The sequence below is a fragment of the Bombina bombina genome, chromosome 2 (assembly GCF_027579735.1).
Source record: "Bombina bombina isolate aBomBom1 chromosome 2, aBomBom1.pri, whole genome shotgun sequence".
NCBI lineage: Eukaryota > Metazoa > Chordata > Amphibia > Anura > Bombinatoridae > Bombina > Bombina bombina.
The window spans coordinates 160174815-160202049 of NC_069500.1; the positions used below are offsets into that span (position 1 = coordinate 160174815).

General features: G+C 41.3%; 1 protein-coding gene across 1 annotated transcript in view; it reads left to right on the forward strand.

Moving 5' to 3' along the window:
• Positions 1 to 27235, forward strand: part of IPO11 (importin 11) — a 950863-nt gene that overhangs the window by 472341 nt on the left and 451287 nt on the right. Inside the window, exons 15-16 of the mRNA XM_053701321.1 lie at positions 1358 to 1463; positions 12936 to 13062. Coding sequence (XP_053557296.1) covers positions 1358 to 1463; positions 12936 to 13062 — 233 coding nt within the window. The remainder of the gene's footprint in view (positions 1 to 1357; positions 1464 to 12935; positions 13063 to 27235) is intronic.

The following is a 27235-nucleotide window of genomic DNA, read 5'->3' on the forward strand; positions in this document are numbered from 1 at the left end:
ACCCTCCAATCCTTTGGCATCTGTGACACAGCTCTCTCTTGGTTCTCTTCCTATCTGTCTAACCGTATCTTTAGTGTAGCCTTCTCTGGGGTATCCTCTGCCCCGTTACCTCTTTCTGTTGGGGTACTGCAAGGCTCTGTCCTCGGTCCCCTTCTCTTCTCAATCTACACGTCCTTACTAGGTTCCTTAATAAATTTCCATGGGTTTCATTATCATTTGTATGCCGACGATACACAAATCTATCTCTCTGCACCAGAATTATCTCCTTCCTTGCTAATCCGTGTCACTAACTGTCTCTCTCATATCTCATCTTGGATGTCCTCTCACTACCTCAAGCTAAATCTCTCCAAAACTGAGCTTCTTATTTTCCCCCCTTCTTCAAAAATCTCCACCCCCCATGTCTCTATGACTGTTGACAACTCCATCATTACCTCAACCTCACATGCACAATGTCTTGGGGTCACACTTGACTCAGATCTTTCTTTCACTCCTCACATTAAGTCCTTGGCTAAAGCCTGCCGCTTTCACCTTAAAAACATTGCTAAAATTAGACATTTCCTTACACAACACAACAAAGATTTTAATCCACTCTCTCATCCTTTCCCACCTCGACTACTGCAACTCTATCCTCTCTGGTCTCTTTAGCTGCCGCCTAGCTCCTTTACAATCCATAATGAATGCCTCTGCCAGGCTCATCTTCCTTGCACGTCGCTCTTCATCTGCCGCACCTCTCTGCCAATCCCTTCACTGGCTTCCTCTTGCCTCCAGGATTAAGCACAAAATTCTCACTCTGACACACAAAGCCCTCAATTGCATTGCTCCCCCCTACATCTCAGACCTTGTCTCCAGATACTCTCCCTCCCGCCCCCTTAGCTCTGCTCATGATCTCCTACTCTCCTCCTCTCTTGTTACCTCCTCACATTCCGATCTACAAGATTTCTCAAGACTCCCTTACCTCCCATCTTATGGAACTCTCTGCCTCGCTCCACAAGAATCTCCCCTAGTTTTAAAAGCTTCAAGTGCTCCCTGAAACCTCTACTATTCAGGGACGCTTACAACCTACACTAACCTTCCTATCTCCACTGCTATCCCCTTAAACCCCATAGCATGTAAGCCTATGAGCCCAGCTGTTTGTAGTTCACCTTCATAAGAGCCGACTAAAACAGTGCAACTCTCAGCAGGACCCTTCACCCATTTGATCCCTGTAATTGTTTTTTATATACCACCCATGTTCATAGCGCTGCGGAACCTGTTTACGCTCTATAAATACCTGATAATAATCGAAAATCATAAAAGAATAATTTGTGGGTTTCATGTCCCTTTAATTATTATTGTCTATGTTCTTGTTTTTCTCTAGTTTATAATGCAGTAGGTCTTGCTGCTTATGAATTATTTGACAGTGTGGACTTTGACGAGTGGTTTAAAAGTCAGCTACTTGGAGAACTACGAGTCAACCATAACTGGTAAAGCCTTTTCCCTGTTTTATTTAGTGCATTACACCTACATTATCTTTATTTATAAATAGATGAGATATTAAACTTAATTGTAAAATGTTTCATTATTTTAGTTCAGTTATCTAAAACTCACCGGTGAGACCCCTTGTCTAGAGGTAATGGACAAAATTGATCACTCCTTCTAGAACCTTAAAGGTAGCTTCCCTTACTGATACCATCAGTCTTAATTTTGCCCTTCATATGATAAACAGGACAGAGTTCCTCCCCTCTTCTAGGAGGAACTGTAAAAGCAGTAACTGGGAGCTTTCGGAGCTAAGGCAGAGTACTAGGGATAAAAGTATTTGGTCCCGGCCGGTGGTGAGTGCTTTTTGCTGAGGGCTGCCATCATTCCCAAGTGGTCACCATGTAGATGTAAGGAAGTCACAAGGTTGTGCATGAGACTTGGGGAAATAATCTATAGTGGTAAATGTGGAGGGAAGCTATTCCCTATGGTGCTCCCACTAGACACCAGGCAGCAAAAATGTTTCCTATACTGAATCTTTCAAATCTTTCACATTGAGGAGGGTAATTCGACAAAACGTGTATGGCATGAGATAAGTCGTGCATTGCTGTATGATGGTTTGTACTTGAAATAATTAGGAATTTTAGAGGCAAAACCAGAATAGGGATTGGAAAAGAGTAACAGCAGAGGCAATTAGAAAAACATTGGACTAGGCAGAATATGTTAAGATTTAATCCAATTACAAATGAGTTGCAGCTGTTAAGCAAATGCATCATTTAAGAGATCAGAATATTTCTGTGGTGTTCAGTGAGTAACCGGAAACATTTAGTCTTTTCTGCAAGTAGAAGAGCCAAGATTTGTGAGAGTGTAAATAAAATGGTAGAAGGTCCAATAATACTCCTAAAAAATTATTTTCTCTTATAAGGTGTATCCAGTCCACGGATTCATCCATTACTTGTGGGATATTCTCCTTCCCAACAGGAAGCTGCAAGAGGATCACCCACAGCAGAGCTGTCTATATAGCTCCTCCCCTAACTGCCAACTCCCAGTCATTCTCTTGCAGCTCTCGACAAGGGAAGTAGCTAGAGAGATGTGGTGAATTAATGTAGTTTATCTTCAATCAAAAGTTTATTATTTTCAAATGGTACCGGAGTTGTACTATTTTGGCTTCAGGCAGAAAGGTGAAGAAGAGTCTGCCTGAAGTTTTTTGATGATCTTAGCAGTTTGTAACTAAGGTCCACTGCTGTTCTCACACATAACTGAAGAGATGGGTAACTTCAGCTGGGGGAATAGCGTGCAGGGTTTCCTGCTCTGAGGTATGTGCAGTTTCTTTCATGTAATTAGCAAGAGTCCATGAGCTAGTGACGTATGGGATATACATTCCTACCAGGAGGGGCAAAGTTTCCCAAACCTCAAAATGCCTATAAATACATCCCTCACCACACCCACAAATCAGTTTTACAAACTTTGCCTCCTATGGAGGTGGTGAAGTAAGATTGTGCTAGAGTCTACGTTGATATGCGCTCCGCAGCAGGTTGGAGCCCGGTTTTCCTCTCAGCGTGCAGTGAATGTCAGAGGGATGTGAAGAGAGTATTGCCTATTTGAATTCAATGATCTCCTTCTACGGGGTCTATTTCATAGGTTCTCTGTTATCGGTCGTAGAGATTCATCTCTTACCTCCCTTTTCAGATCGACGATATACTCTTATATATACCATTACCTCTACTGATTCTCGTTTCAGTACTGGTTTGGCTTTCTACTTCATGTAGATGAGTGTCCTGGGGTAAGTAAGTCTTATTTTTGTGACACTCTAAGCTATGGTTGGGCACTTTTTTATAAAGTTCTAAATATATGTGTTTAAACATTTATTTGCCTTGATTCAGGATGTTCAACGTTCCTTATTTCAGACAGTCAGTTTCATATTTGGGATAATGCATTTGAATAAATCAATTTTTTCTTACCTTAAAATTTGACTTTTTTCCCTGTGGGCTGTTAGGCTCGCGGGGGCTGAAAATGCTTCATTTTATTGCGTCATTCTTGGCGCGGACTTTTTTGGCGCAAAATTTTTTCTTTGTTTCCGGCGTCATACGTGTCACCGGAAGTTGCGTCATTTTTTGACGTTTTTTTGCGCCAAAAGTGTCGGCGTTTTTTCCCATTCCTGAAACTGTCATTTAAGGAATTTGATCAATTTTGCTTTATATGTTGTTTTTTCTATTACATATTGCAAGATGTCCCAGATTGACCCTGAGTCAGAAGATACTTCTGGAAAATCGCTGCCTGGTGCTGGATCTACCAAAGTTAAGTGTATTTGCTGTAAACTTGTGGTATCTGTTCCTCCAGCTGTTGTTTGTAATGAATGTCATGACAAACTTGTTAATGCAGATAATATTTCCTTTAGTAATGTTACATTACCTGTTGTTGTTCCATCAACATCTAATGCTCAGAGTGTTCCTGTTAACATAAGAGATTTTGTTTCTAAATCCATTAAGAAGGCTATGTCTGTTATTCCTCCTTCTAGTAAACGTAAAAAGTCTTTTAAAACTTCTCATTTTTCAGATGAATTTTTAAATGAACATCATCATTCTGATTCTGATAATGATTCCTCTGGTTCAGAGGATTCTGTTTCAGAGGTTGATGCTGATAAATCTTCATATTTGTTCAAAATGGAATTTATTCGTTCTTTGCTTAAAGAAGTCTTAATTGCATTAGAAATAGAGGATTCTGGTCCTCTTGATACTAAATCTAAACGTTTAAATAAGGTTTTTAAATCTCCTGTAGTTATTCCAGAAGTTTTTCCTGTCCCTGATGCTATTTCTGAAGTAATCTCCAGGGAATGGAATAATTTGGGTAATTCATTTACTCCTTCTAAACGTTTTAAGCAATTATATCCTGTGCCATCTGACAGATTAGAGTTTTGGGACAAAATCCCTAAGGTTGATGGGGCTATCTCTACTCTTGCTAAACGTACTACTATTCCTACGGCAGATAGTACTTCCTTTAAAGATCCTTTAGATAGGAAAATTGAATATTTTCTAAGAAAAGCTTACTTATGTTCAGGTAATCTTCTTAGACCTGCTATATCTTTAGCGGATGTTGCTGCAGCTTCAACTTTTTGGTTAGAAGCTTTAGCGCAACAAGTAACAGATCATAATTCTCATAGCATTGTTAATCTTCTTCAACATGCTAATAATTTTATTTGTGATGCTATCTTTGATATCATTAGGGTTGATGTCAGGTATATGTCTCTAGCTATTTTAGCTAGAAGAGCTTTATGGCTTAAAACGTGGAATGCTGATATGTCTTCTAAGTCAACTTTGCTTTCCCTTTCTTTCCAGGGTAATAAATTATTTGGTTCACAGTTGGATTCTATTATCTCAACTGTTACTGGAGGAAAAGGAACTTTTTTACCACAGGATAAAAAATCTAAAGGTAAATTTAGGTCTAATAATCGTTTTCGTTCCTTTCGTCACAATAAGGAACAAAAGCCTGATCCTTCACCCTCAGGAGCGGTATCAGTTTGGAAACCATCTCCAGTCTGGAATAAATCCAAGCCTTTTAGAAAACCAAAGCCAGCTCCCAAGTCCACATGAAGGTGCGGCCCTCGTTCCAGCCCAGCTGGTAGGAGGTAGATTACGATTTTTCAAAGAAATTTGGATCAATTCAATTCACAATCTTTGGATTCAGAACATTGTTTCAGAAGGGTACAGAATTGGCTTCAAGATAAGGCCTCCTGCAAGAAGATTTTTTCTTTCCCGTGTCCCAGTAAATCCAGCGAAGGCTCAATCATTTCTGAAATGTATTTCAGATCTAGAGTTGGCTGGAGTTATTTTACCAGTTCCAGTTCTGGAACAGGGGCTGGGGTTTTACTCAAATCTCTTCATTGTACCAAAGAAGGAGAATTCCTTCAGACCAGTTCTGGATTTAAAAATATTGAATCGTTATGTAAGGATACCAACATTCAAAATGGTAACTATAAGGACTATCCTGCCTTTTGTTCAGCAAGGGCATTATATGTCCACAATAGATTTACAGGATGCATATCTGCATATTCCGATTCATCCAGAACACTATCAGTTTCTGAGATTCTCTTTCCTAGACAAGCATTATCAGTTTGTGGCTCTGCCGTTTGGCCTAGCAACAGCTCCAAGGATTTTTACAAAGGTTCTCGGTGCCCTTCTGTCTGTAATCAGAGAACAGGGTATTGTGGTATTTCCTTATTTGGACGATATCTTGGTACTTGCTCAGTCTTCACTTTTAGCAGAATCTCATACGAATCAACTTGTATCGTTTCTTCGAGAACATGGTTGGAGGATCAATTTACCAAAGAGTTCGTTGATTCCTCAGACAAGGGTAACCTTTTTAGGTTTCCAGATAGATTCAGTGTCCATGACTCTGTCGCTGACAGAAAAAAGACGCCTGAAATTGGTTTCAGCTTGTCGAAACCTTCAGTCTCAATCATTCCCTTCGGTAGCCTTATGCATGGAAAGGTCTTATGACTGCTGCATCGGACGCGATCCCCTTTGCTTGTTTTCACATGCGACCTCTTCAGCTTTGTATGCTGAACCAGTGATGCAGGGATTACACAAAGATATCTTAATTGATATCTTTAAAACCGATTGAACGACACTCTCTGACGTGGTGGACAGATCGCCATCGTTTAGTTCAGGGGGCTTCTTTTGTTCTTCCGACCTGGACTGTGATTTCAACAGATGCAAGTCTGACAGGTTGGGGAGCAGTTTGGGGGTCTCTGACAGCACAAGGGGTTTAGGAATCTCAGGAGGTGAGATTACCAATCAATATTTTGGAACTCCGTGCAATTTTCAGAGCTCTTCAGTCATGGCCTCTTCTAAAGAGAGAATCGTTCATTTGTTTTCAGACAGACAATGTCACAACTGTGGCATACAGGTATACCTCACTTTACAGCGCTTCACTTTACAGCGATTCGCTAATACAGCGCTTTGTGGAGCTGAAGTTCAACCTCCAGGGATTTTGAAACAGTGCTGTAATCATCGTGAGATTGCGAGAAAAGTGAATGGCACTATTTTGTTATGCTTAGTTCACTCTGTTAACAGCATTGCAGTGCAATCTTTGTCTCAGTGTTAGCCTGGCAAATTTTAATACAGTAATTGTCACTATTTTACAGGTACAGTATTTATTGAATACTAATTGAATACTTGCTGTGCTAGTGTTAAACTAAACGTAGCACTATTGCACCCCTAATATATGTTAGTTCAAACATGTTTTCAAGATTTTAAACACTGAAAAGAAAGCTAAAACTGCCTTGTTTCACTTTAAGGCGGTTTTCACTTTACAGCGGGGCTCCGGTCCCTAACCCGCTGTATGAGCGGGGTATACCTGTATATCAATCATCAAGGAGGGACTCACAGACCTCTGGCTATGAAAGAAGTATCTCGAATACTGGTATGGGCGGAATCCAGCTCCTGTCTAATTTCTGCAGTTCATATCCCAGGTATAGACAATTGGGAAGCGGATTATCTCAGTCGCCAAACGTTACATCCGGGCGAATGGTCTCTTCACCCAGAGGTTTTTCTTCAGGTTGTTCAAATGTGGGGACTTCCAGAAATAGATCTGATGGCTTCTCATCTAAACAAGAAACTTTCCAGGGATCCTCAGGCGGAAGCAGTGGATGCATTGTCACTTCCTTGGAAGTATCATCCTGCCTATATCTTTCCGCCTCTAGTTCTTCTTCCAAGAGCAATTTCCAAGATTATGAAGGAATGCTTGTTTGTTCTGCTGGTGGCTCCAGCATGGCCTCACAGGTTTTGGTATGCGGATCTTGTCCGGATGGCCTCTTGCCAACTGTGGACTCTTCCGTTAAGACCAGACCTTCTGTCGCAAGGTCCTTTTTTCCATCAGGATCTCAAATCCTTAAATTTGAAGGTATGGAGATTGAACGCTTGATTCTTAGTCAAAGAGGTTTCTCTGGCTCTGTGATTAATACTATGTTACAGGCTCGTAAATCTGTATCTAGGAAGATATATTATCGAGTCTGGAAGACTTATATTTCTTGGTGTCTTTCTCATCATTTTTCCTGGCATTCTTTTAGAATTCCGAGAATTTTACAGTTTCTTCAGGATGGTTTGGATAAAGTTTTGTCTGCAAGTTCCTTGAAAGGACAAATCTCTGCTCTTTCAGTTCTTTTTCACAGAAAGATTGCTAATCTTCCTGATATTCATTGTTTTGTACAAACTTTGGTTCGTATAAAGCCTGTTATTAAGTCAATTTCTCCTCCTTGGAGTTTGAATTTGGTTCTGGGGGCTCTTCAAGCTCCTCCTTTTGAACCTATGCATTCACTGGACATTAAACTACTTTCTTGCAAAGTTTTGTTTCTTTTGGCCATCTCTACTGCTAGAAGAGTTTCTGAATTATCTGCTCTTTCTTGTGAGTCTCCTTTTCTGATTTTTCATCAGGATAAGGCGGTGTTGCGAACTTCTTTTAAATTTTTACCTAAGGTTGTGAATTCTAACAACATTAGTAGAGAAATTGTGGTTCCTTCATTGTGTCCTAATCCTAAGAATTCTAAGGAGAGATCTTTGCATTCTTTGGATGTAGTTAGAGCTTTGAAATATTATGTTGAAGCTACTTAGAATTTCCGAAAGACTTCTAGTCTATTTGTTATCTTTTCCGGTTCTAGGAAAGGTCAGAAGGCCTCTGCCATTTCTTTGGCATCTTGTTTGAAATCTTTTATTCATCATGCTTATGTTGAGTCGGGTAAAACTCAGCCTCAAAGGATTACAGCTCATTCTACTAGGTCAGTTTCTACTTCCTGGGCGTTTAGGAATGAAGCTTCGGTTGATCAGATTTGCAAAGCAGCAACTTGGTCTTCTTTGCATACTTTTACTAAATTCTACCATTTTGATGTATTTTCTTCTTCTGAAGCAGTTTTTGGTAGAAAAGTACTTCAGGCAGCTGTTTCAGTTTGATTCTTCTGCTTATAATTTCAGTTTTTTTTATTATAAGATTTAAACTTTATTTTGGGTGTGGATTATTTTCAGCGGAATTGGCTGTCTTTATTTTATCCCTCCCTCTCTAGTGACTCTTGCGTGAAAGATCCACATCTTGGGTATTCATTATCCCATACGTCACTAGCTCATGGACTCTTGCTAATTACATGAAAGAAAACATAATTTATGTAAGAACTTACCTGATAAATTCATTTCTTTCATATTAGCAAGAGCCCATGAGGCTGTGGCAGTTGGTTGTGACTGTTTAAAAACGGCTATATCGTTTTTTTGATCCGGTTTTGAAACTAAGGGGTTAATCATCCATTTGCAAGTGGGTGCAATGCTATTTCAGTCTATTATACACACTGTAAAAATTTTGTAGAATTTACTGCTTTTTTCACTGTTTTGCAGTTTTTGTGATTGTTTTTTTTCTCTTAAAGGCACAGTACCGTTTTTATTTTTTGCTTGTTCACAGTTATTAAAGTGTTTTCCAAGCTTGCTGGTCTCATTACTAGTCTGTTTAAACATGTCTGACATAGAGGAAACTCATTGTTCATTATGTTTAGAAGCCATTGTGGAACCCCCTCTTAGAATGTGTACCAAATGCACTGATTTTACTATAGATTACAAAGACCATATTCTGGCTTTAAAAAATTTATCACCAGAAGAAATTGATAAGGAGGAAGTTATGCCGTCTAACTCTCCCCACGTGTCAACCTATAACTCCCGCTCAGGGGACGCCAAGTACATCTAGCGTGCCCATTGCATATACCTTACAAGATATGGCGGCAGTTATGAATCATACCCTTACAGAGGTATTATCTAAACTGCCAGGTTTGCAAGGAAAGCGAGACAGCTCTGGGACTAGAATAAATACAGAGCTCTCTGATGCTTTAGTGGCTATGTCTTATACACCCTCACAATGTACTGAAGCTGAAGCAGGGGAGCTTCAATCTGTGGGTGATTTTTCTGATTCAAGGAAGATACTTCAACCTGATTCTGATATGTCTACATTTAAATTTAAGCTTGAACACCTCCGCATATTGCTCAGGGAGGTCTTAGCAACTCTGGACGACTGTGACGCTATTGTAGTCCCAGAGAAATTATGTAGTTTGGATAAATACTATGCAGTACCTACTTACACTGATGTTTTTCCAATCCCTAAGAGGTTTTCTGAAATTATTACTAAGGAATGGGATAGACCAGGTGTACCGTTCTCTCCCCCTCCTGTTTTTAAAAAGATGTTTCCTATACATGCCGCTACACGGGACTTGTGGCAGACGGTCCCTAAGGTGGAGGGAGCAGTTTCTACTCTAGCTAAGCATACCACTATCCCTGTCGAGGACAGTTGTGCTTTTCTAGATCCAATAGATAAAAAATTAGAGAGTTACCTTAAGAAAATTTTTATTCAACAAGGTTTTATTCTCCAGCCTCTTGCATGAATTGCCCCAGTCACTGCTGCTGCGGCTTTCTGGTTCGAGTCTCTAGAGGAGGCTCTACAGGTTGAAACCCCGTTGGAAGATATTATTGACAAGCTTAAGGCCCTTAAGCTAGCCAATTCATTTGTTTCTGACGCTGTTGTTCATTTAACCAAGCTAACGGCTAAAAATTCAGGTTTTGCTATTCAGGCGGGTAGGGCGCTATGGCTTAAATCCTGGTCAGCTGACGTGACTTCAAAATCTAAACCTCTCAATATTCCCTTCAAAGGACAGACCCTATTCGGGCCTGGACTGAAGGAGATCATTTCTGACATCACTGGAGGAAAAGGTCACGCCCTTCCTCAAGACAGGTCCAACAAATTAAAGACCAAACAGTCTAGTTTTCGGCCCTTTCGAAACTTCAAGAGTGGCGCAGCTTCAACTTCCTCTAACACAAAACAAGAGGGAACTTTTGCCCAGTCTAAGCCGGGTTGGAGACCTAACCAGGCTTGGAACAAAGGGAAACAGGCCAAAAAGCCTGCTGCTGCCTCTAAGACAGCATGAAGGAGCAGCCCCCGATCCGGAAACGGATCTAGTAGGGGGCAGACGCTCTCTCTTCGCCCAGGCTTGGGCAAGAGATGTCCAGGATCCCTGGGCATTGGAAATAGTATCCAAGGGTTATCTTCTGGAATCCGAAACCTCTCCCCCAAAAGGGAGATTTCATCTCTCGCATTTATCTGCAAACCAGATAAAGATAGAGGCATTCTTACATTGTGTTCAAGACCTCCTAGTTATGGGAGTGATCCACCCAGTTCCGCAGGAGGAACAGGGGCAGGGCTTCTATTCAAATCTGTTTGTAGTTCCCAAGAAAGAGGGAACATTCAGACCAATCTTAGATCTCAAGATCTTAAACAAATTTCTCAGAGTCCCATCCTTCAAGATGGAGACTATTCGAACCATCCTTCCTATGATCCAGGAGGGTCAATATATGACTACCGTAGACTTAAAGGATGCTTATCTTCACATCCCGATACACAAAGATCATCATCCTTTTCTCAGGTTTGCCTTTTTAGACAGGCACTACCAGTTTGTCGCTCTTCCCTTGGCCACGGCACCAATAATCTTTACAAAGGTTCTAGGGTCCCTCCTAGCGGTCCTAAGGCCGCGGGGTATAGCAGTAGCCCCTTACTTAGACGACATTCTGATACAGGCGTCGACTTTTCAAATCGCCAGGTCCCATAAGGACATTGTTCTGGCATTTCTGAGGTCCCATGGGTGGAAGGTGAACGAAGAAAAGAGTTCTCTATCACCTCTAACAAAAGTTTCATTCCTAGGGACTCTGATAGATTTGGTAGAAATGAAGATTTACCTAACGAAGGCCAGATTGTCAAAACTTCTAGATTCTTGCCGTGTTCTTTATTCTACTTCTCGTCCTTCAGTGGCTCAGTGTATGGAAGTAATCGGTTTAATGGTAGCGGCAATGGACATAGTACCGTTTGCCCGCCTACATCTCAGACCGCTGCAACTTTGCATGCTCAGTCAGTGGAACGGGGATTACACAGATTTGTCCCCTCTACTAAATCTGGATCAAGAAACCAGGGATTCTCTTCTCTGGTGGCTATGTCTGGTCCATCTGTCCAAGGGGATGAGCTTCCGCAGGCCAGATTGGACTATAGTTACGACAGATGCCAGCCTTCTGGGCTGGGGTGCAGTCTGGAACTCCCTGAAGGCTCAGGGCTCGTGGACTCAGGAGGAGACACTCCTTCCGATAAACATTCTGGAACTAAGAGCGATATTCAATGCTCTTCAGGCTTGGCCTCAGCTAGCTGCGGTCAGGTTTATCAGATTTCAGTCGGAAAACATCACGACTGTAGCCTATATCAACCATCAGGGGGGAACAAGGAGCCCCCTGGCAATGTTAGAGGTTTTAAAGATAATTCTATGGGCAGAGGTTCACTCTTGCCATCTCTCAGCTATCCATATCCCTGGAGTAGAGAACTGGGAGGCGGATTTTCTAAGTTGGCAGACTTTTCATCCGGGGGAGTGGGAGCTCCATCCGGAGGTATTTGCCCAGCTGATTCAACTATGGGACAAACCAGAACTGGATCTCATGGCATCTCGTCAGAACGCCAAACTTCCTTGTTACGGGTCCAGGTCAAGGGATCCCCAGGCAGCGCTGATAGATGCTCTAGCAGCGCCCTGGTCCTTCAGCCTGGCTTATGTGTTTCCACCATTTCCTCTGCTCCCTCGTCTGATTGCCAAGATCAAGCAGGAGAGAGCTTCAGTGATTTTGATAGCTCCTGCGTGGCCACGGAGGACTTGGTATGCAGATCTGGTGGACATGTCATCCTTTCCACCATGGACTCTGCCGCTGAGGCAGGACCTTCTACTTCAAGGTCCCTTCAAACATCCAAATCTAATTTATCTGCGTCAGTGTGATTCCCCTTATCTGATCTTCCATGCAGATAAGGTAGTTTTGCGTACCAAGCCTGGGTTTCTTCCTAAGGTGGTATCTAATAAGAATATCAATCAGGAGATTGTTGTTCCGTCACTGTGTCCTAATCCTTCTTCAAAGAAGGAACGTCTATTACACAATCTTGACGTGGTTCGCGCCTGCCTTGTCCCTACCTTCATCTGTGTCCTATAGCTTTGGTATTGGTATCCCACAAGTAATGGATGAATCCGTGGACTGGATACACCTTACAAGAGAAAACAAAATTTATGCTTACCTGATAAATTTATTTCTCTTGTAGTGTCACCACTGCACCCTATAGTTTCTCCTTTCTCTTGCTTGTCTTCGGTCGAATGACTGGGAGGTGGCAGTTAGGGGAGGAGCTATATAGACAGCTCTGCTGTGGGTGATCCTCTTGCAGCTTCCTGTTGGGAAGGAGAATATTCCACAAGTAATGGATGAATCCGTGGACTGGATAACACCACAAGAGAAATAAATTTATCAGGTAAGCATAAATTTTGTTTTTGTTTTCTTTTCTAGAAATTTACTATTCATTTCTAATTCTACAGTTTCTGTAAACACGCAGAGTTAGCAACTATTTGGCTAGTCTCATTGTTATTTTCTATATATTTTTTTTTCCTGAAGGTATAAACCTCTTCGACGTAGGGTCATTTGGCTCATTGGGCAGTGGGTTCCTGTAAAATTCAAACCTGATTCAAGACCCTTGTTGTATGAAGCAATTCTTACTTTGTTGCAGGATCAAGACCTAGTGGTATGTGTGTTTAAAAGTTATTGTAATATTGGAGACTGATTTATTACATGTGAGCAGTTTGCAAATTATTTAACGGGACACAAAATATCTTATGTGTCATAAGCATGAATTTATATTTTCTTTTCTATAAAGACCTGAAGGCATCACTTCCTCTGTTACTTTCCACTTCCCTCCCTCCCTAGTTTTGCTGGATATGCAGAGTCAATAGGAGAGAAATTCATGGGAGATATGAGAGTGAAGTTTTTATTTTCAGAGAGTTAGTTAGGTTTGTAATGATTAACACCAATTATTTTATAAAGGTATTTCAGTCTTATACAAACTTTATGCTAGTTTTAAACTTTTAACACTGAGCAGTAACTTATATGTGTAGTAACGCTCCTAAAGATACCTGCAGTGTAATCTAGATTCCATAATGGCAGAACTCACAATTAGGAGTTTCATGAAATGTATTTAGCGTTTAAGGTCCCTTTTTATACTATAAAATGTGTCTCCCCTTAATGTTTTTCCAATGACTTGCTGTATTAGCAGTAGAGTATTAAATGTAAAGGAAATTTCTTTCCATAAGGCAGGGAGAGTCCACAATGATATTCCTTACTGTTGGGAAATACAAAACATGGTCACCAGGAGGAGGCAAAGACACCCCAGCCAAAGGCTTAAATGTCCCTTCCACTTCCCCTATCCCCAGTCATTCTTTGCCTTTCATCTCTAGAGGAGGATGGCAGAGTAGTGTTAGAAGATTTGGATAGTCCTTAAATTGGTATGTTCCCTTCAAGAAAGGACTGGAGCTTTAAGTAATCATATAAACCTCTAAGTGAGAGTATTGATGAAGGTGAGTCTGGAGATGCAGGGAAAGTTTTTCAGCAAAGCGGTCCAGACTGTCTAACAACTCCCGGGCAATCAGTGTTAACCAGTTACACTGCTTGCCTTTTCACGCTCAGGTCCCTGTCAGAACACTGCAGCAAGGCTGTCATACTTGAGAGGCTGTATCTGTTCCACAGCATAGATCCTGGAGGGTAAATCTGCCTTATTTTACTATTTGCATACAAAGAGAGAAGAAATCGCCATAGAATAGGTTACAATATTGAGCCAGTTGTTCGTTCCTGTGATTGCACTTCTCTCTGTATGTATGTTTTTACTATTTAGCAGGGACTTCTGTTATTAGGATCACAGTGTGACTCCTCTTAACCTCAATAGGATCAACGGTTAATATCTCTTTTGATGTCAGAGATTAGTTTGGAACAGTTTGGAGATATATATTTATATATGTACTGCTTTGTTTGCTATAAAACTCTTTGTGAAGGTTTGGGTACCTTTTTGGCAATGAAACCGACAGGATTCACTTTCGTTTTGTGAGTTGCGCAGCTTCTAATAGCTTTGCACGCTTTTTTCTTATAGCAGGGGAGGTCCCCTTTCTTTCATGTAATTAGCAAGAGTCCATGAGCTAGTGACGTATGGGATATACATTCCTACCAGGAGGGGCAAAGTTTCCCAAACCTCAAAATGCCTATAAATACACCCCTCACCACACCCACAATTCAGTTTTACAACCTTGCCTCCCATGGAGGTGGTGAAGTAAGTTTGTGCTAGATTCTACGTTGATATGCGCTTCGCAGCAGGCTGGAGCCCGGTTTTCCTCTCAGAGTGCAGTGAATGTCAGAGGGATGTGAAGAGAGTATTGCCTATTTGAATACAATGGTCTTCCTCTAGGGGATCTATTTCATAGGTTCTCTGTTATCGGTCGTAGAGATTTCTTCTCCTACCTCCCTTTTCAGATCGACGATATACTCTTATATACCATTACCTCTACTGATTCTCGTTTCAGTACTGGTTTGGCTATCTACTATATGTAGATGAGTGTCCTGGGGTAAGTAAGTCTTAATTTTTGTGACACTCTAAGCTATGGTTGGGCACTTTATTTGTAAAGTTCTAAATATATGTCTTTAAACTTATATTTGCCATGATTCAGGATAATCAGTATTCCTTCATTCAGACTGTCAGTTTCATTATTTGGGATAATGCATATGAATAAATATTTTTTTCTTACCTTGAAAATTTTCAAATTGACTATTTTTCCCTGCGGGGGCAGAAAATGCGTTTTTTGGCGCAAAATTTTGTCATTTCCGGCGTCGTAGTTGACGCCGGAAGTTGTTTGTAGTTATGTCATTTTTTTTTTTGACACTTGTATATTCAGACTTTTTTTGCGACAAAAAATGTGGGCGTCGGTTTCGACGTCAGAGGATGTGGCGTCATATTTGGTGCCAAAAAATATGGGCGTTGTACTTGGCGCCAATAATGTGGGCGTTATTCTTGGCGCCAAAAAATGTGGGCGTCACTCTTGTCTCCACCTTTTTTTCACATTATTTCAGTCTCATTTTTCATTGCTTCTGGTTGCTAGAGGCTTGTTCATTTGGCATTTTTTCCCATTCCTGAAACTGTCATTTAAGGAATTTGATAATTTTGCTTTATATGTTGTTTCTTCTGTTATGTGTGATCAGTCCACGGGTCATCATTACTTCTGGGATATAACTCCTCCCCAACAGGAAATGCAAGAGGATTCACCCAGCAGAGCTGCATATAGCTCCTCCCCTCTACGTCACTCCCAGTCATTCTCTTGCACCCAACGACTAGATAGGATGTGTGAGAGGACTATGGTGATTATACTTAGTTTTTATAACTTCAATCAAAAGTTTGTTATTTTACAATAGCACCGGAGCGTGTTGTTGCCTCTCTGGCAGAGTTTGAAGAAGAATCTACCAGAGTTTTTACTATGATTTTAACCGGAGTAGTTAAGATCATATTGCTGTTTCTCGGCCATCTGAGGGAGGTAAAAGCTTCAGATCAGGGGACAGCGGGCAGATGAATCTGCATTGAGGTATGTAGCAGTTTTTATTTTCTGAATGGAATTGATGAGAAAATCCTGCCATACCGTTATAATGACATGTATGTATACTCTACACTTCAGTATTCTGGGGATGGTATTTCACCGGAATTACTCTGTTAAAAGTACACTAAACCTTTTAATAGGTATTTATCATGTTAAACGTTTTTGCTGGAATGTAGAATCGTTTGCATTTTCTGAGGTACTGAGTGAATAAATATTTGGGCATTATTTTTCCACTTGGCAGTTACTTGTTTTAATTGTGACAGTTTCGTTTCTCTCTCACTGCTGTGTGTGAGGGGGAGGGGCCGTTTTTGGCGCTTTTTGCTACGCATCAAAAATTTCCAGTCAGTTACTCTTGTATTTCCTGCATGATCCGGTTCATCTCTAACAGAACTCAGGGGTCTTCAAACTTCTTTGGAGGGAGGTAGATTCTCTCAGCAGAGCTGTGAGACTTATATATTGACTGTGATTAAAAAACGTTGCTCTGTAATTTTTATTTTCAAATTTAATTATTGTTAATTTACTAATGGGAACAAACCTTTGCTAAAAGTTGTGTTGTTTTTAAGGATTGAGACTATAACTGTTTTTCAGTTCATTATTTCAACTGTCATTTAATCGTTTAGTGCTTCTTTGAGGCACAGTACGTTTTTGTTAAATAAGATTGTAACCAAGTTGCAAGTTTATTGCTAGTGTGTTAAACATGTCTGACTCAGAGGAAGATACCTGTGTCATTTGTTCCAATGCCAAGGTGGAGCCCAATAGAAATTTATGTACTAACTGTATTGATGCTACTTTAAATAAAAGCCAATCTGTACAATTTGAACAAATTTCACCAAACAGCGAGGGGAGAGTTATGCCGACTAACTCGCCTCACGTGGCAGTACCTGCATCTCCCGCCCGGGAGGTGCGTGATATTATGGCGCCTAGTACATCTGGGCGGCCATTACAGATAACATTACAAGATATGGCTACTGTTATGACTGAAGTTTTGGCTAAATTACCAGAACTAAGAGGCAAGCGTGATCACTCTGGGGTGAGAACAGAGTGCGCTGATAATACTAGGGCCATGTCTGATACTGCGTCACAGCTTGCAGAGCATGAGGACGGAGAGCTTCATTCTGTGGGTGACGGTTCTGATCCAAACAGATTGGATTCAGATATTTCAAATTTTAAATTTAAATTGGAAAACCTCCGTGTATTACTAGGGGAGGTTTTAGCGGCTCTTAATGATTGTAACACTGTTGCAATACCAGAGAAATTGTGTAGGTTGGATAAATACTTTGCGGTACCGGCGAGTACTGACGTTTTTCCTATACCTAAGAGACTAACTGAAATTGTTACTAAGGAGTGGGATAGACCCGGTGTGCCGTTCTCACCCCCTCCAATATTTAGAAAGATGTTTCCAATAGACGCCACCACACGGGACTTATGGCAAACGGTCCCTAAGGTGGAGGGAGCAGTTTCTACTTTAGCTAAGCGTACCACTATCCCGGTGGAGGATAGCTGTGCTTTTTCAGATCCAATGGATAAAAAATTAGAGGGTTACCTTAAGAAAATGTTTGTTCAACAAGGTTTTATATTGCAACCCCTTGCATGCATCGCGCCGATTACGGCTGCGGCAGCATTTTGGATTGAGTCTCTGGAAGAGAACCTTAGTTCATCTACGCTGGACGACATTACGGACAGGCTTAGAGTCCTTAAACTAGCTAATTCATTCATTTCGGAGGCCGTAGTACATTTAACCAAACTTACGGCTAAGAACTCAGGATTCGCCATTCAGGCACGTAGAGCGCTGTGGCTAAAATCCTGGTCAGCTGATGTAACTTCTAAGTCCAAATTACTTAATATTCCTTTCAAGGGGCAAACTTTATTTGGGCCCGGTTTGAAAGAAATTATCGCTGACATTACAGGAGGTAAGGGCCACGCCCTGCCTCAAGACAAAGCCAAAGCTAAGGCTAGACAGTCTAATTTTCGTCCCTTTCGGAATTTCAAAACAGGAGCAGCATCAACTTCCACTGCACCAAAACAGGAAGGAGCTGTTGCTCGTTACAGACAAGGCTGGAAACCTAACCAGTCCTGGAACAAGGGCAAGCAGGCCAGGAAACCTGCTGCTGCCCCAAAGACAGCATGAACCGAGGGCCCCCGATCCGGGACCGGGTCTAGTGGGGGGCAGACTCTCTCTCTTCGCCCAGGCTTGGGCAAGAGATGTTCAGGATCCCTGGGCGCTAGAGATCATATCTCAGGGATACCTTCTAGACTTCAAATTCTCTCCCCCAAGAGGGAGATTTCATCTGTCAAGGTTGTCAACAAACCAGATAAAGAAAGAAGCGTTTCTACGCTGTGTACAAGATCTGTTATTAATGGGAGTGATCCATCCGGTTCCGCGGTCGGAACAAGGACAAGGGTTTTACTCAAACCTGTTTGTGGTTCCCAAAAAAGAGGGAACTTTCAGGCCAATCTTGGATTTAAAGATCCTAAACAAATTCCTAAGAGTTCCATCGTTCAAAATGGAAACTATTCGGACAATCTTACCCATGATCCAAAAGGGTCAGTACATGACCACAGTGGATTTAAAGGATGCTTACCTTCACATACCGATTCACAAAGATCATTACCGGTATCTAAGGTTTGCCTTCTTAGACAGGCATTACCAGTTTGTAGCTCTTCCATTCGGATTGGCTACGGCTCCAAGAATCTTCACAAAGGTTCTGGGTGCCCTTCTGGCGGTACTAAGACCGCGAGGAATTTCGGTAGCTCCGTACCTAGACGACATTCTGATACAAGCTTCAAGCTTTCAAACTGCCAAGTCTCATACAGAGTTAGTTCTGGCATTTCTAAGGTCGCATGGATGGAAAGTGAACGAAAAGAAGAGTTCTCTTTTTCCTCTCACAAGAGTTCCATTCTTGGGGACTCTTATAGATTCTGTAGAAATGAAGATTTATCTGACAGAAGACAGATTAACAAAGCTTCTAAATGCATGCCGTGTCCTTCATTCCATTCAACTCCCGTCAGTAGCTCAATGCATGGAGGTGATCGGCTTAATGGTAGCAGCAATGGACATAGTTCCCTTTGCACGTCTACATCTCAGACCGCTGCAATTGTGCATGCTGAGTCAGTGGAATGGGGATTACTCAGACTTGTCCCCTACTCTGAATCTGGATCAAGAGACCAGAAACTCTCTTCTATGGTGGCTTTCTCGGCCACATCTGTCCAGGGGGATGCCATTCAGCAGGCCGGACTGGACAATTGTAACAACAGACGCCAGCCTACTAGGTTGGGGCGCTGTCTGGAATTCTCTGAAGGCTCAGGGACAATGGAATCAGGAGGAAAGTCTCCTGCCAATAAACATTCTGGAATTGAGAGCAGTTCTCCATGCCCTTCTGGCTTGGCCCCAGTTAAAAACTCGGGGGTTCATCAGGTTTCAGTCGGACAACATCACGACTGTAGCTTACATCAACCATCAAGGAGGGACAAGAAGCTCCCTAGCAATGATGGAAGTATCAAAGATAATTCGCTGGGCAGAGTCTCACTCTTGCCACCTGTCAGCAATCCACATCCCGGGAGTGGAGAACTGGGAGGCGGATTTCTTGAGTCGCCAGACTTTTCATCCGGGGGAGTGGGAACTTCATCCGGAGGTCTTTGCCCAAATACTTCGACGTTGGGGCAAACCAGAGATAGATCTCATGGCGTCTCGCCAGAACGCCAAACTTACTCACTACGGGTCCAGATCCAGGGATCCGGGAGCGGTTCTGATAGATGCTTTGACAGCACCTTGGAACTTCGGGATGGCTTACGGGTTTCCACCCTTCCCGCTGCTTCCTCGATTGATTGCCAAAATCAAACAGGAGAGAGCATCAGTGATTCTAATAGCGCCTGCATGGCCACGCAGGACTTGGTATGCAGATCTAGTGGACATGTCATCCTGTCCGCCTTGGTCTCTACCTCTAAGACAGGACCTTCTGATACAGGGTCCATTCAAACATCAAAATCTAACTTCTCTGAAGCTGACTGCTTGGAAATTGAACGCTTGATTTTATCAAAACGTGGTTTTTCTGAGTCGGTTATTGATACCCTGATACAGGCTAGGAAGCCTGTTACCAGAAGGATTTACCATAAGATATGGCGTAAATACCTATACTGGTGCGAATCCAAAGGTTACTCCTGGAGTAAGGTTAGGATTCCTAGGATAATGTCCTTTCTACAAGAAGGTTTAGAAAAGGGTTTATCGGCTAGCTCATTAAAGGGACAGATCTCAGCTCTGTCCATCTTGTTACACAGGCGTCTGTCAGAAAATCCAGACGTCCAGGCCTTTTGTCAGGCTTTAGCTAGGATCAAGCCTGTGTTTAAAGCTGTTGCTCCGCCATGGAGTTTAAACTTAGTTCTTAACGTTTTACAGGGTGTTCCGTTTGAACCCCTTCATTCCATTGATATAAAATTGTTATCTTGGAAAGTTCTGTTTTTAATGGCTATTTCCTCGGCTCGAAGAGTCTCTGAGTTATCAGCCTTACATTGTGATTCTCCTTATCTGATCTTTCACTCAGACAAGGTAGTTCTGCGTACTAAACCTGGGTTCTTACCTAAGGTAGTCACTAACAGGAATATCAATCAAGAGATTGTTGTTCCATCCTTGTGTCCAAATCCTTCTTCAAAGAAGGAACGTCTTCTACACAATCTGGATGTAGTTCGTGCCCTCAAGTTCTACTTGCAGGCAACTAAAGATTTTCGCCAAACTTCTTCCCTGTTTGTCGTTTATTCTGGACAGAGGAGAGGTCAAAAAGCTTCTGCTACCTCTCTCTCTTTTTGGCTTCGTAGCATAATACGTTTAGCCTATGAGACTGCTGGACAGCAGCCTCCTGAAAGAATTACAGCTCATTCCACTAGAGCTGTAGCTTCCACTTGGGCCTTTAAGAATGAGGCCTCTGTTGAACAGATTTGCAAGGCTGCAACTTGGTCTTCGCTTCATACTTTTTCCAAATTTTACAAATTTGACACTTTTGCTTCTTCGGAGGCTATTTTTGGGAGAAAGGTTCTTCAGGCAGTGGTTCCTTCTGTATAATGAGCCTGCCTATCCCTCCCGTCATCCGTGTACTTTTGCTTTGGTATTGGTATCCCAGAAGTAATGATGACCCGTGGACTGATCACACATAACAGAAGAAAACATAATTTATGCTTACCTGATAAATTCCTTTCTTCTGTTGTGTGATCAGTCCACGGCCCGCCCTGTTTTAAGGCAGGTAAATATCTTTTAAATTATACTCCAGTCACCACTTCACCCTTGGTTTCTCCTTTCTCGTTGATTCTTGGTCGAATGACTGGGAGTGACGTAGAGGGGAGGAGCTATATGCAGCTCTGCTGGGTGAATCCTCTTGCATTTCCTGTTGGGGAGGAGTTATATCCCAGAAGTAATGATGACCCGTGGACTGATCACACAACAGAAGAAAGGAATTTATCAGGTAAGCATAAATTATGTTTTTTTCTATTACATATTGCAAGATGTCTCAACCTGACCCTGGATCAGAATCTACTTCTGGAAAGACGCTGCCTGATGCTGGTTCTACCAAACTTAAGTGCATTTGTTGTAAACTTTTGGTATCTGTTCCTCCGGCTGTAGTTTGTGATAACTGTCATGATAAACTTTCTAATGCAGATTGTATTTCCATTAGTAATAATCCATTACCTGTTGTTGTTCCTTCAACATCTAATGTTCAGGATGTCCCTGTTAATGTAAAAGAATTTGTTTCTAAATCTATTAGGAAGGCTCTGTCTGTTATTCCTCCTTCCAGTAAACGTAAAAGGTCTTTTAAAACTTCTCATATTTCAGATGAATTTTTAAGTGACCGCCATCATTCTGACTTATCTGTTTCTGATGAGGATCTATCTGGTTCAGAAGATTCTGCTTCAGATATTGACACTGATAAATCTTCATATTTATTTAAGATGGAGTTTATTCGTTCTTTACTTAAAGAAGTGTTAATTGCATTAGATATGGAGGAGTCTAGTCCTCTTGATACTAAATCTACTAAGCGTTAAAATTCGGTTTTCAAACCTCATGTAGTTATTCCAGAAGTTTTTCCAGTTCCTGATGCTATTTCAGAAGTAATTTCTAGGGAATGGAATAGTCTGGGTACTTCATTTACTCCTTCTCAAAGGTTTAAGAAATTGTACCCTGTGCCATCTGATAGATTAGAGTTTTGGGACAAAATCCCTAAAGTTGATGGGGCTATCTCTACTCTTGCTAAACGTACTACTATTCCTACGGCGGATAGTACTTCCTTTAAGGATCCTTTAGATAGGAAGCTTGAATCCTTTCTAAGGAGAGCTTATTTATGTTCAGGTAATCTTCTTAGACCTGCTATTTATTTGGCTGATGTTGCTGCAGCTTCCACTTTCTGGTTGGAGGCTTTAGCGCAACAAGTGTCAGACCATAATGCTTATAGCATTGTTAAACTTCTTCAACATGCTAATAACTTTGTTTTTGATGCAATTTTTGATATAATTTGAATTGATGTCAGGTATATGTCTTTAGCTATTTTAGCTAGAAGAGCTTTATGGCTTAAATCTTGGAATGCAGATATGACTTCTAAGTCAACTTTGGTTTCTCTTTCTTTCCAAGGTAATAAATTATTTGGTTCACAGTTGGATTCTATTATTTCAACTGTTACTGGGGGGAAAGGAACCTTTTTGCCTCAGGACAAAAAATCTAAAGGTATATTCAGGGCTGCTAATCGTTTTCGTTCCTTTCGTCAGAATAAGGAACAGAAGCCTGACCCTTCCCCTAAAGGAACGGTTTCCGTTTGGAAACCTTCTCCAGTCTGGAATAAATCCAAGCCTTTTAGAAAGTCAAAACCAGCTCCCAAATCCGCATGAAGGTGCGGCCCTCATTCCAGCTCAGCTGGTAGGGGGCAGGTTACAATTTGTCAAAGATATTTGGATCAATTCGATTCACAGTCTTTGGATTCAGAACATTGTTTCACAAGGGTACAGAATAGGTTTCAAGGTAAGACCACCTGTGAGAAGATTTTTTCTCTCTCGCATTCCAGTAAACCCATTGAAGGCTCAGGCATTTCTGAAATGTGTTTCAGATCTAGAGTTGGCTGGGGTAATTGTGCCAGTTCCAGTTCTGGAACGGGGTCTGGGGTTTTACTCAAATCTATTCATTGTACCAAAGAAGGAGAATTCCTTCAGACCAGTTCTGGATCTAAAAATATTGAATCGTTATGTAAGGATACCGACTTTCAAAATGGTGACTATAACGACTATTCTGCCTTTTGTTCAGCAAGGGCATTATATGTCCACAATAGATTTACAGGATGCATATCTTCATTTTCCAATTCATCCAGATCACTATCAGTTTCTGAGATTCTCTTTTCTAGACAAGCATTACCAGTTTGTTGCCCTTCCGTTTGGCCTAGCAACAGCTCCACGGATCTTTTCAAAGGTTCTCGGTGCCTTTCTCTCTGTAATCAGAGAACAGGGTATTGCGGTATCTCATACGAATCAACTTGTGTCGTTTCTTCAAAGACATGGTTGGAGGATCAATTTACCAAAGAGTTCTTTGATTCCTCAGACAAAGGTAACCTTTTTGGGCTTTCAAATAGATTCAGTGTCCATGACTTTGTCTCTAACAGAAAAGAGACGTCTGAAGTTGGTTTCAGCCTGTCCTAACCTTCAGTCTCAATCGTTCCCTTCGGTAGCTTTGTGCATGGAAATTCTAGGTCTCATGACTGCTGCATCGGACGCGATCCCCTTTGCTCGTTTTCACATGAGACCTCTTCAGCTTTGTATGCTGAACCAGTGGTGCAGGGATTATACAAAGATATCACAAATAATATCCTTAAATCCCAATGTTCGATCTTCTCTGACTTGGTGGTTGAATCACCATCGTCTAATTCAAGGGGCTTCTTTTTTTCGTCCAACCTGGACTGTAATCTCAACAGATGCGAGTCTTTCAGGTTGGGGAGCTGTATGGGGATCTCTGAGAGCGCAGGGGGTTTGGGAATCTCAGGAGGCGAGATTACCAATCAACATTTTGGAACTCCGTGCGATTTTCAGAGCTCTTCAGTTCTGGCCTCTTCTGAAGAGAGAATCGTTTATTTGTTTTCAGACAGACAATGTCACAACCGTGGCGTATGTCAATCATCAAGGTGGGACTCACAGTCCTCAAGCTATGAAAGAAGTATCTCGGATACTTGTATGGGCGGAATCCAGCTCCTGTCTAATCTCTGAGGTTCACATCCCAGGTGTAGACAATTGGAATTATCATCCTGCCTATATCTTTCCGCCTCTAGTTCTTCTTCCAAAGGTGATTTCCAAAATTCTAATGGAACGTTCGTTTGTACTGCTGGTGGCTCCAGCATGGCCTCACAGGTTTTGGTATGCGGATCTCATTCGGATGGCCAGTTGCCAACCTTGGACACTTCCGTTAAGACCAGACCTTCTATCTCAAGGCCCATTTTTCCATCAGGATCTCAAATCATTAAATTTGAAGGTATGGAAATTGAACGCTTGATTCTTAGTCATAGATGTTTCTCTGACTCAGTAATTAATACTATGTTACAGGCTCGTAAATCTGTGTCTAGGAAGATTTATTATCGAGTCTGGAAGACTTTCATTTCTTGGTGTTCTTCTCATAAATTCTCATGGCATTCTTTTAGAATTCCTAGAATTTTACAGTTTCTTCAGGATGGTTTGGATAAAGGTTTGTGTGCAAGTTCCTTGAAAGGACAAATCTCTGCTCTTTCTGTTCTTTTTCACAGAAAGATTGCTAATCTTCCTGATATTCATTGTTTTGTACAGGCTTTGGTTCGTATCAAACCTGTCATTAAGCCAGTCTCTCCTCCCTGGAGTCTTAATTTGGTTCTGAGGGCTTTACAAGCTCCTCCGTTTGAACCTATGCATTCTCTGGATATCAAATTACTTTCTTGGAAAGTTTTGTTCCTTTTGGCCATCTCTTCTGCTAGAAGAGTTTCTGAGTTATCTGCTCTTTCTTGTAAATCTCCTTTTCCGATTTTTCATCAGGATAAGGCGGTGTTGCGTACTTCATTTCAATTTTTACCTAAGGTTGTGAATTCTAACAACATTAGTAGATAAATTGTTGTCCCTTCATTGTGTCCTAATCCTAAGAATTCTCTGGAGAGATCTTTACATTCTTTGGCTGTAGTAAGAGCTTTAAAATATTATGTTGAAGCTACTAAAGATTTTAGAAAGACTTCTAGTCTATTTGTTATCTTTTCTGGTTCCAGGAAAGGTCAGAAAGCTTCTGCCATTTCTTTGGCGTCTTGGTTAAAGTCTTTGATTCATCATGCTTATGTGGAGTCGGGTAAATCCCGCCTCAAAGGATTACGGCTCATTCTACTAGTTTCTACTTCTTGGGCTTTTAGGAATGAAGCTTCTGTTGATCAGATTTGCAAAGCAGCAACTTGGTCTTATTTGCATACTTTTACTAAATTTTACCATTTTGATGTTTTCTCTTCTTCTGAAGCAGTTTTTGCTAGAAAAGTACTTCAGGCAGCTGTTTCAGTTTGATCCTTCTGCTTATAATTTCAGTTTTTTTCATTATTAAGGCTGTCTTTATTTTATCCCTCCCTCTCTAGTGACTCTTGCGTGGAAGATCCACATCTTGGGTATCTGCTATCCCATACGTCACTAGCTCATGGACTCTTGCTAATTACATGAAAGAAAACATAATTTATGTAAGAACTTACCTGATAAATTCATTTCTTTCATATTAGCAAAAGTCCATGAGACCCACCCTTTTTGTGGTGGTTATGATTTCTCCAACATTGGTGTGTCCGGTCCACGGCGTCATCCTTACTTGTGGGATATTCTCTTCCCCAACAGGAAATGGCAAAGAGTCCCAGCAAAGCTGGCCATATAGTCCCTCCTAGGCTCCGCCCACCCCAGTCATTTTCTTTGCCGTTGCACAGGCAACATCTCCACGGAGATGGTTAAGAGTTTTTTTGGTGTTTAAATGTAGTTTTTATTCTTCTATCAAGTGTTTGTTATTTTAAAATAGTGCTGGTATGTACTATTTACTCTGAAACAGAAAAGGATGAAGATTTCTGTTTGTGAGAGGAAGATGATTTTAGCAGACAGTAACTAAAATCGATTGCTGTTTCCACATAGGACTGTTGAGATGAAGTAACTTCAGTTGGTGGAAACAGTTAGCAGACTTTTCTGCTTAAGGTATGACTAGCCATATTTCTAACAAGACCATGTAATGCTGGAAGGCTGTCATTTCCCCTCATGGGGACCGGTAAGCCATTTTCTTAGTCAAACAAACAGAATAAAGGGCTTATTATGGGCTAAAAAACTGGTAGACATTCTTATGGGCTAAATCGATTGCTTTATTTGGGCATTTTATTCATATTTATGCTGACAATTTGCATTTATAAACTTTGGGAACGTTTATTAAATGGCAGGCACTGTGTTAGACACCTTTTCCAGTCAGGGGGCCTTCCTAGTTATAGACTGAGCCTCATTTTCGCACCATTACTGCGCAGTTGTTTTTTGAGAGCAGGGCATGCAGATGCATGTGTGAGGATCTAAAAATTGCTGGAAAAGCTTCTAGAAGGCGTCAATTGGTATCGTATTCCCCTCTGGGCTTGGTTGGGTCTCAGCAAAGACTATAGCTGGGACTGTATAGGGGTTAAATTTATAAACGGCTCTGGTTCCGTTATTTTAAGGGTTAAAGCTCTGAAATTTGGTGTACAATACTATTAATGCTTTAAGACACTGTGGTGAAATTTTGGTAATTTTTGAACAATTCCTTCATACTTTTTCACATATTCAGTAATAAAGTGTTTTCTGTTTAAAATTTAAAGAGACAGTAACGGTTTTGTTTTAAAACGTTTTTTGTGCTTTGTTGACAAGTTTAAGCCTGTTTAACATGTCTGTACCTTCAGATAAGCTATGTTCTATATGTATGAAAGCCAATGTGTCTCCCCATTTAAATTTATGTGATAATTGTGCCATAGCGTCCAAACAAAGTAAGGACTGTACTGCCACAGATAATGAAATTGCCCAAGATAATTCCTCAGATGAGGGGAGTAAACATGATACTACATCATCTCCTACTGTGTCTACACCAGTTTTGCCCATGCAGGAGGCCTCTAGTACATCTAGTGCGCCAATGCTTATTACCATGCAACAATTAACGGCTGTAATGGATAACTCCATAGCAAATATTTTATCCAAAATGCCTATTTATCAGAGAAAGCGCGATTGCTCTGTTTTAAACACTGAAGAGCAGGAGGGCGCTGATGATAATTGTTCTGTCATACCCTCACACCA